We start from the raw sequence: 13,024 nt of genomic DNA on the forward strand, positions 1-13,024 counted from the left end.
GACGATGCGTTTTTTTTTTTTTTTTTTTTAAGATTTTATTTATTTATTTGAGAGAGAGAATGAGAGACAGAGAGCACGAGAGGGACGAGGGTCAGAGGGAGAAGCAGACCCCCCGCTGAGCAGGGAGCCCGATGTGGGACTCGATCCCGGGACTCCAGGATCATGACCTGAGCCGAAGGCAGTCGCCCAACCAACTGAGCCACCCAGGCGCCCAAGACGATGCGTTTTGAGGTGTTAGAAATTTTGGGGTTTGGATGAGACAGACCCGAGGTCATATTCCAGCTTCATTATAAACAGCCTACGGTGGTGACTGGGTATATCAAGATCACTGATTCTCAGTTTATTTTGTAGAATCCGTAAAGCAAAAAATGATGTTACAGTACTTTGAAAAGTCACTGGCTTTATTTTTCTTACTTACGGGGATAGAAACAAATGTACGGCTTTGAAAACTTAAAGATGGTTTTTTGGGTAATGACTGCATCTAATAACATAAGTGCAGTTCACTAATTTATCGATTGGGGGCAGCCAAAACAGCAAGATGTAGAAGCAGAAAGGGAGCGAGGGGTAGAGAAAGCAGACAGGCCCAGGCCCCCTGAAAGCCGTATGTGGGCAAGCAAGCAGTAAGCTGATGTTGGGCACTTGAGATTGGGAGCTGCTGCTGCCGGGGCATTTCTGGGACCTGAGAAGAGGAAGGGGGTTGGTGCTGACTAGTGTTCTCCTCTGGGATTTTTTTTTTTTAAGATTTATTTTATTTATTCTTTTTTTTTTTTTTTTTTAAAGATTTTATTTATTTATTTGACAGAGAGAGACACAGCGAGAGAGGGAACACAAGCAGGGGGAGTGGGAGAGAGAGAGAAGCAGGCTTCCCGCGGAGCAGGGAGCCCGATGTGGGGCTCGATCCCAGGACCCTGGGATCATGACCTGAGCCGAAGGCAGACGCTTAACGACTGAGCCACCCAGGCGCCCCTATTTATTCATTTTTTTTAAGATTTATTTCACAAAGAATAAGCAAGCATGCAGGGGTGGGCAGTGTGGGCAGAGGAAGAGAGGATCTCCCACAGACTCCCCGCTGAGCAAAGAGCCTGACTCGGGACTCGATCCCATGACCCATGAGGTCATGACCCAAGCCAAAACTAAAAGTTGGAGGCTTAACTGACTGAGCCACCTGGGTGCCCTGTCTTCTGTGATTTCCAGTGGTCCTCGTAGATTGGGGTGACGGCAGTAGTAAGCAAGCCAGGTGGATTTTGACTAGAGATGGTTTTCTGATTGAACAGAGCTTGCTTTATTAAACTTTCAGTTGATAACATGAGAATGGTTCTGGTAAGGTTGGACCCAACCTTGAAAATACTATTTCTCAGGTGGGAGAAAAGAAACCTGTAGGCAAGTATGGCATTTGAGTGTGAGTGGGGGTGCATTGCTCTTGAACACCCTCCACTGGCAGAGGGTACCACGATCCCCAGAAGCTCCTTTCATTGCTTCCTTTACTGGCAGGAAGAAAGATGGGAAGTGCCTGGCTCTCGTCTCATACATTTGTTTTTTTATTGCCTGGTTTTTCAACCACAACCTCGATTAAGGACATACAGGAATGGATAGCTCCTTTAGAATTAAATAACCTTAAAGATGAAATTTAAAGATTTTTGAAACTAAGGAAAGAGCGAATTATAGGAAAGAAGGAAAAGAGTACCTACAAATTTTTCTTAGGTTGAAGGAATAGGAAATAGATTTGGAGGCTCTATACTGACCTTTTTTAGCTTTATCCACCCCAATATAATTTTTTTTTTTAAACTCAGGGGAGTTATGCATATCTGAAAACGAAAGAAGACTTGTTTCTAAAGAGGCTTGGAGCAAACTGCAGCAGTACTTTCCAAAGGCTCCTGAGTTTCCAAGTTACAGAGAATGCTGTTCCCAGTGCAAGGTACTGATTCTGTGCTGCCGTCTGGGGAAATCACATGCCGCCTCCCTGGACTGACTTCCCCCGGGGAATTGACATTGTGCTTCTGTGGGGGGAGTAGGGAGGAGGCAAGTACTGTGCTGTCAGCAGGGGGTGGTTGATTGCTTCTTGTTTCATTCTCTTACAGATTTTAGAAAGAGAAGGGGAAGAAAATGAAGCCTTACATAAGATGATTGCAAATGAGCAAAAGACTTCTCTTCCAAATTTGTTCCAGGACAGGAACAGACCGTGTCTCAGTAACTGGCCAGAGGTATAGTGATCCTCAGAGAAGAGAATAGAATTCATCTTACCTTTTTAAAGCTCTTCCCAAATTCCTAATGAACTGTTTGGGAACCACCCAGAGCGCCTCTGATTTTCTTGGTTTAGTTGTCTAATTGGGGGATTTACTCTAGCTTACGGTTTCTTGGCAGAGGGCTGTATTTGCATTATATTTATAAAACTTGAAACAGGAGAACAACGGTATATGGGAAAACATCTTCCCTAAAAGATTTAGGTTAATGGGCATTTGTGTGTGATTCTCTGTTCCAGGAAACGGATGTCCTATACATCGTGTCACAGTTTTTCGTAGAAGAATGGCGGAAGTTTGTTAGGTAGAGCCCCAAGTTTTCTATTTCCTATTTCTGTTTTTGTTGATTGTAGTATTTTTAAGGATTAATGGGTTCTGATCACAGTACCTTTGATGGTTACTTTTTTAGCATGTACTAAAATTTTCTTTTGTTTACATTAAATGAATTAAATATATTTCAAATGTAAAAATAATTATCTTACACATCTTGAGTGATTGCGGTAGTGACGTATATTGATCCTCCTTGTCTTACTTGAGTAGAAAACCTACACGATGTAGTCCTGTGTCGTCGGTTGGAAACAGTGCTCTTCTGTGCCCCCACGGGGGACTCATGTTTACATTTGCTTCCATGACCAAAGAAGATTCTAAACTGTGAGTTTCTTCTCTTCATGTGATTTTTCTAGTGATTAATAATGAATGTTTAGGTAATTTTTATCTGACACAGTGTATTTGACGGATCTAGGCCTTTGCTGAATTGTGGAGCTTGTCCTTTCATAAGCTCTACAAGAGTGAGCACTTCCCTTTAAAAAAAGGGGGGGGGCAAGAGTGCTTCTGTATAGAAGGTGAACAGCTGCCAGAGGCTGCCTTACTCTGTCTCTACCTTGTTCTTCCCAGAGCTCTGCTCGTCTCCCAAGCTGCCAGTTCCAGTATACTGCCTCTCTAGCAGACCTCTTCCAGCATCCCATAATCACCAGGGGCTCACTTGTCCTTGTTTTGTGGAAGCTACTAGGCTTCCACAAACAGATGAGGAGGAGGAAGGCATTGTGGCACCAGAGCAGAGCCACTGAGCTGGTCATTTGCAATTCTGGGGTCTTAAAGTCAAAAGTTTTTGTGCCACTCACTCTTCAAGTGTTTCCAAAAGGGCTCATGTCTGAAATTCACCCCTGATATTGCCATTTTATCTTTTTTCAAAGAATTGATAACTATGTAAGAGAACATAGAATGCCTCTGACATTGCTTATAAACCATAAAGATTGGAACACATAAATAACCATTCCTTTGGGACTAAGCGTAGAGGTAGGGAGTTTACTATTCATGTTAATACTTTCACATCATTTAGGGAAGCTTACAGTTAATATATTTTTTTCCTTCTAGGTTCTCCCCTAGCTTTTTTTTTTTCCTTCCTTCCTCTTTGTGGGGGGTGTTGTAAATGCTAGACATCAGGAAAATATCTATAATAATACAAATGTGTGTACCAGGCAGCTTAAATGTTAAATAATTCAAATAAAACTGAAGGCCCCTCAGTCTTAACCTTTCTTCCCTTCCTCCTTTTTTCTCTCCCGTTGTTCCGCTCACAATAAGCATGGGCCTGAAGTTGAGGGTTACCTTGCTCAGAAAGTACTACTTAGAGAGTAATCTTTGGCATATTTAAAAATGTTGGTTTTTTTTTTTTCTTACAAATGGACATTATACAATATTTATCCTTCATTCAGTTTCAGTTGTTGAGATTTAGATGTGTTGATTCCTGTAATGTGAATCTTGCGTTTCACTGCTCTAACACCCTCCTTTTGTATGAAGAAAACTACTCTTCATTGTTGAGGATGATGTATCTTTTTCTTAACTTTTCTTTTTTTTTTTTTTAAAGATTTTATTTATTTATTTGAGAGAAAGAGAGAGACAGAGAAACAGCATGAGAGGGGAGAGGGTCAGAGGGAGAAGCAGGCTCCCCGCTGAGCCGGGAGCCCGATGTGGGACTCGATCCCAGGACTCCAGGATCATGACCTGAGCCGAAGGCAGTTGCTTAACCAACTGAACCACACAGGCGCCCTCTTCTTAACTTTTCTATATTAAATACTGGTCTTAGTGCTTTGGTGATTTGGGTTTAGGAAACTAATGCATTATGTTAATTCTGTTAATTTCCATGTGTCTTAAGGCATGTTGTGTTTTTTTGCACAGTATAGCTCTCATATGGCCCAGTGAGTGGCAAATGATACAAAAACTCTTTGTTGTGGATCATGTAATTAAAATCACAAGAACTGAAGTGGGAGATGCAAACCCTTCAGAAACACAGTATATTTCTGAGCCAAGTAAGTTTTCATTTTTGTTCATATAGTTAAAACTTGACATTTTAAGAGGGAAGGAGATTATATCACAATTGTATTCCGTATTTAAAATTAATAATCATGTGTTCAGGTCCAAACTAATAACACCCCAGGTGGGAATTATTCTATACCCCTCTCATTATTTGTATGTTTACTGTTGATAGTAAATGAATTTTCTTACTGGTATTAATATACAACAGAATACAACAATTAATAGAAAATAAGAGTAATAGTTATTTAATGAATACTCACTGGTAACTTTGCTTTATGTTTATGGGTTTTTGGTTCTTTTATATTAATTCCCCAGCCACTTGTGTTTTACTTTGTTTTTTAGAACTCTGTCCAGAATGCAGAGAGGGCTTATTGTGTCAACAGCAGAGGGACCTACGTGAATACACTCAAGCCACCATCTATGTCCATAAAGTTGTGGATAACAAAAAGGTACCAGTCCCTCTCGTGGCCATGACAAGTAATGATCAAGTTTGATTTTTGACTTGCTGATGGATTTTCACTGAAGCCTGCCTTAAGATCACATTTTTTATTTCCTTGGAGCTATTTGGCATAAGAATTCAAATTGGATAAGAATTCAAAATGAATACTTATGGGATTATATGTGGATTTAGTCAGTTATAAATTTGATACACAAATGATTATTGAATGTCAGATGTGTGCCAGGAATGGTCTTGGTATGGAGGTAACACAGTGGTAAAGACAACAGACCAGGTACCTGCCCTCAAGAATATTTGTACCTAGTGAGGAAGACCAAGAACAAACCCAGAAAGGGAGATGGTTCAGTATGGCAGCATAGGAAGATCCTGAATGTAACCTCCTCCCGGGATCCAGTAAATCTACAGCTATATACAGAATAATTACCTCTGAAAAGAACTTGAAAATTAGCTTAACAGCTGCTCCACAAAGGATAAAGGGGTCACATCAAGATGGGTAGGAGAAGCAGAGATACAGTCTCACCAAAAACACCACCCCCCAGCACAGCAACCCCCCATGGGGAGGAGTCTCACAAATATGGAACTCTTTCCTGAGGAGAGAAGGGTTTGTGCCCCACATCAGGCCCTCCTGCTCTTGGGCAGTCCCTCAAATGGCTTTGAAAGCAAGGGGGCTTCCATCTAGGAGAACCATATGGCTGTAGAGAATGGAGATTATGCTTTTTAAAGACCTCGTGCACAGGCTGACTTACTCTGGGACCCCATGCAAAAGCGGCGGTTTGCAAAAGGCCTAGATCATAAGTGAAGGAAATTCATTTGCTAATCTTAAAGCTTCTGCTAGAGGGGTTAAAGCCTGTTGGGACTCTCTTCAGGGACTGGAGCCACTGGAGGGCACCACTTTGACATTCTCCACCTTGCTAGTGCCCCCACTGGTGGGTACCAGTTTTGTACTCTGTAACCTGCTAGTGTGCTGTGCACTTGCTGCAGAGTACCACAGCCCCATCTCCCTGGGGTACCCCAAAGCCAGCAAGCATGCAGTCTCCTCAGGGAATGCCCATTGAGCAGTGGGTTCTTGTGGCCAGAGGGGATTGCATTTCTGGGCCCCATAGGTCTGAAACAATCAGACTGTTTGACAGATGACCTAGAAGTTGAAAGGTGAACGGTAAGGTTCAGTGCTTATACAGGGCTACCCATTCGAGACTGGGAGAGATAGTTTCACCTAACACATAAGAACAGCTGGTCAAGCAAAAAGAGGAAACACAGGAATAGGTTCCAAAAAAGAACAAGATAAAACCCTCAATCAAATCCTTAATGAAACAGACATAAGTAATTTACCTAATAAAGTGTTCAAAGTAACGGTCATAAAAATGCTCACAGAATTTGGGAGAATATGGATGAATACAGAGAAAATTTCATTCAGCAAAAAGATAGAAAATATAAAAGGACCAAACAGAAGTCACAGAGCTGAAGAATGCAGGAACTGATGTGAAAAATATACTGTTGGGTTTCAACAGGAGACTAGATCAAGCAGAAGGAAGATAAGTGATCTGGAAGACAGCAGTAGAACTCGCCCAGAGCAGTAAAAAGAAAAGAATTTTTTTTTTAAGTAGGCTGCATGCCCAGTGTGGAGCCTATCATGGGGCTTGAACTCACGACCCTGAGATCAAGAGGTGAGCTGAGATTGAGAGTTGGACATTTAACCTACTGAGCTACCCAGGCAGCCGAAAGGAAAAAGAATTTTAAAAAATGAAGCTAGCTTAAGGGACCTATGGTACAACATCCAACAACATTCATCTTATAGAGGTCCCAGAAGAGGGAAGAGCTAAATGAGCAGAAAACTTCTTTGAAGAAATAATGGCTGAAAATTTCCCTAATCTGGGATGGAAACAGACACCTCGACCCAGGACACCTAGAAAGGTTCCAAACAAAATGAACCCAAAAAATCCCACACCACCACACATTATAATTAAAATGTCAAACGTAGAGATTCTTAAATGTAGCAAGAGAAAAACAACTTGTTTCATATAAGGAGACCTCCGTAAGAGTTACCAACAAGAACTTTTCATGCCAGTAGGGAGTGATAATGACATATCTAAAGGGCTGAAAGAAAAACACTTCTATCTGAGAACACTCTACCTGGCAAGGATATTATTCAGAATTAAAGGAACGATAAACAGTTTTCCTGACAAGCAAAAGCTAAAGGAGTTCATCACCACTAAACCAGCCCTCTGGGAAATATTAATGGTACTTCTTTAAGGTGAACAGAAAGGGTACCAATTAGTAATAAGAAAACATGTGACAGTAAAAATCTCACTGGTAAAGGTAAATATATAGTAAAGAAAGTGGATTAATCACTTACAAAGCAAGTCTGAAGCTTAAAAGGCGTAGTAATAATGGATATAACTGTAATAATTGGATTAAAAAATAAAAAGATGTAGAAAATGACATCAAAAACAAAACATTGGAGGATTAAAAAGACAATCACAGAAAGTGATTAACTTGCTATCAATTTAAAAATATACTGGTATTATATGTAAGTTGTTAGTGTGAGTCTTAACGTTAACCAAAAGCAAAAACCTATCATATATATGCAAAAAATAATGAGAAAGAACTAAACAAAGTCATCAAACCACAAGGGAGGAAAGCAAGAGAAGGAACAGAAAGTATACTTTAAATGTAAATGGACTAAATTCTCCAGTCAAAAGACAGAGTAGCTGAATGGATTAAAAAAAAAAAAAAAATGAAAACACAAGACACATCCCCCATCTATATGTTGCCTATAAGAGACTCATGTCAGTAAGGACACACACAGACTGAAAATAAAGGGATGCAAAAAGCTGTTTCATGCAAATGGAAACCAATAGAAAGCTATGTATATCAAAGAGATTTTAAAAAAGACTAATAGACAAGAATGGGCATTACATAATGATAAAGGAGTCAATCCCTCAAGAGCTTAAAGCATTCCTAAATATGGACCCAACATAGGAGTACCTAAATACTTAAGACAGATGTTAACAGAGGTGAAGGGAGAAGTTGACAGCAATGCAGTACTACTGGGGGCCTTTCATACCCCACTTTCATCAATGAATAGATCATCCAGATAGAAAAATCAGTAAGGAAACATCAGCCTTAAATTACACATCGGACCACATGGACTTAATAGATATATACAGAACATTCCATCTAAAAACAGCAGATTACACATTCTTCTCAAATGGACATGGGCCATTCTCCAGGATAGGTAATACACTGGTCCACAAAACAAGTCTCAGTAAATTGAAGAAGACTGAAATCGTATCGAGCATTTTTTCCAACCACATTGGTATGAAACTGGAAATCAATTACAAGAAGAAAACTGGATAAAAACCTAGATGACATGGATGTATTTCTGGAAATACACAATTTTCTAAGACTGAATCATGAAGAAATAGAAAATCTGAATGGACCGATTACTCATAGGAGATTTAAACATTAATCAAAACAAAAGTCCAGGACCAAATAGCTTTACTGGTGAATTCTACCAAACATTCAATGAAGATTTAATACCAATCCTTCTCAAACTCTTCCAAAAAATTGAGGATGAAGGAATGCTCCCAAACTTACTTTATGGGGCCAACAAGGATACTGCATAAAAAGAAAATTACAGGCCAGTACCCCTTGTGAACATAGATGCAGATATCCTCAACAAAATATAGCAAACTGAATTTAACAATATGTTAAAAGGAACATACAGTGGTGGCTGGGTGGCTCAGTTGGTTAAGTGTCTGTCTTCGGCTCAGGTCATGATCCCAGGGTCCTGGGATCGAGCCCCACATCGGGCTCCTTGCTCAGCAGGGAGCCCGCTTCTCCCTCTCCCACTCCCCCTGCTTATGTGTGCGTGCTTGCTCTCTCTCTGTCAAATAAATCTTAAAAAACAAAAACAAAAACAAAAACATACACTGATCAAGTTGGAATTATTCCAGGGATGCAAGGATGGCTCATCTGCAGATCAGTCAACGTGATACACCACATTAATAAAATGGATAAAATCATGATCCTTTCTGTAGATGCAGAAAAGGATTTGATAAAATTTAATATCCATTTATTTATTTAATAACATTGGAGGGCACAAAAATTAATATATAAAAAAGTCAGTGGCAGAGTGCCTGCCTAGCTCAGTCCTAGAGCATGTGACTCTTGACCTCAGAGTTGTGAGTTCAAACCCAACCTTGGGCATATTGCTTACTTAAAAAAAAAATTAGTTGCATTTTTATACATCTAGCAATGACCTATCATAGAAATTAAGGAAATAATCTCCTTTACAATGCCATCAAAAAGAATAAAATATGGGGCACCTGGGTGGTTCAGTTGGTTAAGTCTCTCCCTTCGGCTCAGGTCAGGATCTCAGGGTTTTGGGATTGAGCCCAGCGTCTGGCTGCTCCTCCCTCTTCCCCTCCCCCTGCTTGTTCTGTAGCTCTCATAAGTAAAATTCTTTAAAAAAAAAAAAAAAAAAGGAATAAATTTAACCAAGGAGGTAAAAGGTCTATACATTGAAAACTATGAGAATGATAAGATTAAAGACAAATAAATGGAAAGATATTCCTTGCTGGGCGCCTGGGTGGCTCAGTCGGTTAAGCGGCTGCCTTCGGCTCAGGTCATGATCCCAGGGTCCTGGGACCAAGCCCCCGCATCGGGCTCCCTGCTCAGCGGGAAGCCTGCTTCTCCCTCTCTCACTCCCCCTGCTTGTATTTCCTGTCTCACTGTGTCTCTCTCTGTCAAGTACATAAATCTTTTAAAAAAAGATATTCCTTGCTAATGAATTGAAAAAAATTAATACTGTAAAAATGTCAATATTACCGGGCGCCTGGGTGGCTCAGTTGGTTAAGTGACTGCCTTCGGCTCAGGTCATGATCCTGGAGTCCCGGGATCGAGTCCCACATCAGGCTCCCTGCTCAGCAGGGAGTCTGCTTCTCCCTCTGACCCTCCTCCCTCTCATGCTCTCTGTCTCTCATTGTCTCTCTCGCAAATAAATAAAATCTTAAAAAAAAAAAAAAAAATGTCAATATTACCTAAAGCAGTCTACAGATTCAGTGCAATCCCTATCAAAATCGCAATGGCATTTTTTTTTTTTTTTAACAGAAATAGAACAAAAACAACCCTAAAATTTGTATGGAACCACAATAGATCTTTAATAGCCAAAGTAGTCTTGAGATAGAAGAAAAAAGCTAGAGGCAGCACTCTTTGTGATTTAAACTATATTATAAATCTACACTAATCAAAACAGTATGGTATGGGCATAAAATCAGACACATTAATCAGTGGCATAAACTGAAGTATATATGGTCAAGTATTTTGCCACAAAGGAGGCTAGAATATACACTGGGGTAGGAACAATCTCTTCAATAAATGGTGCTGGGAAAAGTGGACAGCCACATGCGAAAGTATGAAACTGGACCACTAGCTCACATCTCACACAAAAATCAACTCAAAATGGATTAAAGACTTGAATGTAAGAACAGAAACCATGAAACTCCTAGAAGAAAACAGGCAACAAGCTCCTTGGTATCCCTCATAATGATACTTTTTTCGATTGATTCCAAAGGCAATGAAAGCAAAAAAAATAAATAAATAAATGGGACCACAGCAGTCTGAAATCTGCACAGTGAAGGAAACCATCAGCAACCTACTGCACGGGAGGAGGTATTTGCAGATCATATACCATAAAGGGTTATAATCTAAAATATACAAAGAATTCATACAGCACAAAATTGGATCAAAAATTGGCAGAGAATCTGAAGAGACATTTTTCCAAAGAAGAAATACAGATGGCTAACATCCTCGTGGAAAGAAGTGTAGCATCACTATCAACAGGGAAATGCAAATCTAAACAACAATGAGCGATCACCTCACACCAGTCAAAATGTCTATTAAAAGGAGAAGAGGGGCGCCTGGGTGGCTTAGTCATTAAGTGTCTGCCTTTGGCTCAGGTCATGATCTCAGGGTCCTGGGTGAGGCCTGCATCGGGCTCCCCGCTCAGCGGAAGGCCTGCTTCTGCCTGGCCCACTCCCCCTGCTTGAGTTCCCTCTCCCATGTGCTGTCAAATAAATAAAATCTTTAAAAAAAAAAAAAAGCATTTTGGGAGCATGTCGAGAAAAAGGGAACTCTTGTGCACTGTTGGTGGGAATGTAAATTAGTGCAGCCACTGTGGAAAACTGGATGGAGGTTCCTTGAATTACCATATGATCCAGCAATTCTGTTTCTGGGTATTTATCCAAAGAAAACAAAAATGCTAAATCTAAAAGATATATGCCCCTGTGTTCCCTGCACCATTATTTGCAATAGCCAAGATGGAAATAACCTAGGTGTTTGTTGATAGATGAATGGAAAATGAAATTGTATTTGTGTGCCCAGTGGAATACTATTCAGTCATAAAAAATAGTGAAGTCTTGCCATTTGTGACCACATGGATGGACCTTGAGGGTACTGTGCACATGAAATAAGTCAGACAGAGAAAGTAAATACCATATGATTTTACTTGTATATAGAATCTAATAAACAAAACAAATAAAACTCATCGATATGGAGAATAGATTTGTGGTTGCCAGGGTTGGTGTGGGAGGATGAGTGAAATGAGTGAAGGAGATCAAGAGACACAACTACCAGTTATAAAATAAGTCATGGGTGTATAGAGTATGTAATGTATGTATACAGTGGTGGCTATAGTCAATAATAATTATATCGCAAAATTGAAAGTTGCTTAAAAAGTAAATCTTAGGGCGCCTGGGTGGCTCAGTTGGTTAAGCGACTGCCTTCGGCTCAGGTCATGATCCTGGAGTCCCGGGATCGAGTCCCGCATCGGGTTCCCTGCTCGGCAGGGAGTCTGCTTCTCCCTCTGCCCCTCCTCCCTCTCATGCTCTCTGTCTCTCATTCTCTCTCTCGCAAATAAATAAAATCTTAAAAAAAAAATTTTAAAAAAAAAGTAAATCTTAAAAGTTCTCATTACCAGAAAACAGTTTTTGTAACTTTATATTTCTATTTTTATTTATTTATTTGTCGGAGAGAGAGAGCACAAGCAGGGGCAGTGGCAGGCAGAGGGAGAGGGAGAAGCAGGCTCCCCGCTGAGCAGGGAGCCTGATGTGGGGCTCGATCCCAGGACCTTGGGATCATGACCTGAGCCGAAGGCAGTCGCTTAACCAACTGAGCCACCCAGGCGCCCTATATTTCTATTTTTAAAAAGATCTAGAACACCCAATCAAAAAAACAGGAATAAACCCATAAATTCATAAGATGATTACATAGGAATGAGTGTTCTTGAAGAAAATCTGGCAAGGTAAAGTCGGAGACCGACAGAGGTGGAGGTAGCAGTGTTAGATGGGAAATGGACAAGAAACAGGTCTTGGAGGAGTTGTTTACCTGAGTGTCCACTGCAGCGGGCCAGCCTGTGAAGGGTACTTCAGGCAGAGGGATAAGCCTCATGTGCTTAAGCAGTAGAGTCCATCGTGTAGAGCAGCTCTGTCCAGGAGAGCTTCCAGTAGTGATAGAAGGGTCTTTGTCCTCGCTGTATGCTCTAGTAGCCAATAGCCACATGTGACTGTGGCTATGGTGACTAAGGAACTGAATTTTTAATTCATTTCAATTTAAACAGCCACATGTACCCACTGGCTACCATAGAGGGACAGCGGTAGTCTAACGTGAGGTCTCTTCCAATGAAGGATGGTGGTAGGGAGCAAGGGACAAATCCTGTCACATTTTATACATCATACCAAGGATTTGGGCTTTTATTCAGAGTATAGATGTAAGCCATTGGAGAGGTGCAAGCAAGGTCATGGTGTGAATAGATTTATGCTTTAAAGAGGTGACCCTGGCCATTGTGTTTGAAATTGGCGGGGACAGAACGGGAATAAGGAAGGCCAGTATAGAGTCTCTTGCCCTGATCTCTAAGAGTAGATGGAGACAGATTTGGGTATATTTTGGGAGCAGGGGTGTGCTGTGGATTGGATTTGGAGCATTTCTATCATATTAGGAATGGCTCTTAGGTAGATCC

General features: G+C 40.7%; 1 protein-coding gene across 2 annotated transcripts in view; it reads left to right on the top strand.

Annotated features, from left to right (window-relative positions):
* The window catches only part of USP48 (ubiquitin specific peptidase 48), a 93,968-nt gene that overhangs the window by 64,630 nt on the left and 16,314 nt on the right, over positions 1-13,024 (top strand). For both annotated transcript variants that reach the window (XM_032391755.1, XM_032391764.1), the window contains exons 16-21: positions 1,791-1,915; positions 2,079-2,201; positions 2,480-2,541; positions 2,778-2,888; positions 4,413-4,543; positions 4,893-4,999. In XM_032391755.1, coding sequence (XP_032247646.1) covers positions 1,791-1,915; positions 2,079-2,201; positions 2,480-2,541; positions 2,778-2,888; positions 4,413-4,543; positions 4,893-4,999 — 659 coding nt within the window. The remainder of the gene's footprint in view (positions 1-1,790; positions 1,916-2,078; positions 2,202-2,479; positions 2,542-2,777; positions 2,889-4,412; positions 4,544-4,892; positions 5,000-13,024) is intronic.

Source organism: Phoca vitulina, unplaced genomic scaffold (assembly GCF_004348235.1).
Source record: "Phoca vitulina isolate PV1807 unplaced genomic scaffold, GSC_HSeal_1.0 scaffold2, whole genome shotgun sequence".
NCBI classification, from domain to species: domain Eukaryota; kingdom Metazoa; phylum Chordata; class Mammalia; order Carnivora; family Phocidae; genus Phoca; species Phoca vitulina.